The sequence below is a fragment of the Bactrocera neohumeralis genome, chromosome 4 (genome assembly GCF_024586455.1).
Source record: "Bactrocera neohumeralis isolate Rockhampton chromosome 4, APGP_CSIRO_Bneo_wtdbg2-racon-allhic-juicebox.fasta_v2, whole genome shotgun sequence".
In the NCBI taxonomy this organism is placed as follows: domain Eukaryota; kingdom Metazoa; phylum Arthropoda; class Insecta; order Diptera; family Tephritidae; genus Bactrocera; species Bactrocera neohumeralis.
In genome coordinates, this window is record NC_065921.1 from 60,503,717 (window position 1) to 60,505,748 (window position 2,032).

Sequence of the window (2,032 nt, forward strand, 5' to 3'; positions counted from 1 at the left end):
AAATCCGGATGTCTGTCTGTCCGTCCGTCTGTCCGTCCGTCCGTGGAAGCTGTAACTTGAGTAAAAATTGAGATACCATGATGAAACTCGGTACACGTATTCCTTGGCTCGATAAGAAGGTTAAGTTCGAAGATGGGCAAAATCGGCCCACAAAATGGCGGAAAGCCGTAAACCTATAAAGTGTCATAACTAAGCCATAAATAAAGATATTAAAGTGAAATTTGGCACAAAGGATCGCATTAGGGAGGGGCATATTTGGACCCAAATGTTTTGGAAAAGTGGGCGTGGCCCCGCCCTACTAAGTTTTTTGTACATATCTCGGAAACTACTATAGCTATGTCAACCAAACTCTACACAGTCGTTTTCTTCAGGCATTTCCATATACAGTTCAAAAATGGAAGAAATCGGATAATAACCACGCCCACCTCCCATACAAAGATTATGTTGAAAATCACTAAAAGTGCGTTAACCGACTAACAAAAAACGTCAGAAACACTAAATTTTACGGAAGAAATTGCAGAATGAAGCTGCACCCAGGCTTTTTTTAAAAATTGAAAATGGGCGTGGCCTCGCCCACTTATGGACCAAAAACCATATCTCAGGAACTACTAGACCGATTTCAATGAAATTCGGTATATAATATTTTCTTAACACCCTGATGACATGTACGAAATATGAGTGAAATCGGTTCACAACCACGCCTTCTTCCAATATAACGCTATTTTGAATTCCATCTGATGCCTCTTCTGAATAATACGAGTATATACATTAGGAACCAATGATGATAGCAGAATAAAACTTTACAATAATACGGTATTTGAAAAATATGTAAATGACGTATAATGAAATCTCGATTATCACTTTATTGTGCGAGAGTATAGAATGTTCGGTGACACCCGAACTTAGCCCTTCCTTACTTGTTCTTTTTAAAATAATGCATCGTTGGAGCAATATGATGGAGTCGAATGATATTTTTAATGTGACGCCACCATCAACTTCCACTCCTAAGGGCTTAAAAAGGAAAAAAGTGTAACTATCGCATAATTTTTACGCTAGCTCTTCAAGTCAAGGTAAGAATTTCGAAATAAATGTAGAAATAACTTTCTTCAGACTTTATGAAATGTTTTACAGTACTTACTCCGCACAGCCAAAACATGTTTTGCTCTGAAGAAACTGCAACTGCTTCCGAGGGCTTAGATGCAAACAAAGGTAATGTTAACCACTTTACGTAAAACATTAAAGTCAATATTTTTTTTAGCACTTTTACTAATTATTCCTAGTATATAGAAGTATGAACTTGCTACAAATAATTTTATTCTTACAGATATAATGGCCAAGTTAGATTTAATTTTGGAAAAGCAATTGAACTTGGAAAGTCGCCTGGACAAATTGGAAGAAAACGTAAGTGATCATTATATTTAGGTCACTTCCTTACAGAAGTATACATTTTATATATTTTTTAATGCAAATTTTCATACATCTGTGTGTGCAAAAATAGCAGTAAAATTCAATTTTGAATTTAGCTGCTATTTTTGTGCACACAGGTGTATATCAGTTATTACTATCTACATATGTACATATTTCAGATAATTAATAAAACTGATGTCATGGCCCACCACAAAATCGTGCGAGAGACGAAAGTCCTAGTAAAAAAGGTGCAGCAGACAGTGTGCCGCATCTCGGGAGAAAGTTGCGAAGACTTTCACACCGAACTGGCAGTTCTTATGCCAATGCAGACCTTGGATGCGGTCTTTGATTTGGAGGAGAAGATATTAGAAAAAAAATTATGAAGATGCAGTTGTGAGTATTGTTTTTGTTTTTTTTTTCTTAGAGTACACATGTTTATGAATTAACAAAATCACAAATGTCTTTGCAGATAACATATCTTTTCACTTTAAAGGGCACTTCTGAGGATATTGGCTAAGTTATGAAGCGAGTTTTTGGCGACGAAGTCCTCAGTTTGTTCAATTGGGATGGGAGGTGCGGGAAGAAATCGCTTTCAGAATTAAAAATAGTTAGCGTGGCTCTATTT

At 36.3% G+C, this 2,032-nt stretch overlaps 1 protein-coding gene across 1 annotated transcript; it reads left to right on the plus strand.

The window, feature by feature from the left end:
- The first annotated feature begins 1,143 nt into the window (after positions 1-1,143).
- On the plus strand, positions 1,144-1,790 carry LOC126755808 (uncharacterized). The gene is made up of 3 exons (XM_050468533.1): positions 1,144-1,209; positions 1,325-1,401; positions 1,587-1,790. Exons 1-3 carry the CDS (start codon positions 1,155-1,157, stop codon positions 1,788-1,790), a joined length of 336 nt encoding a protein of 111 aa, XP_050324490.1. The 5' UTR covers positions 1,144-1,154.
- Positions 1,791-2,032: the final 242 nt, after the last annotated feature.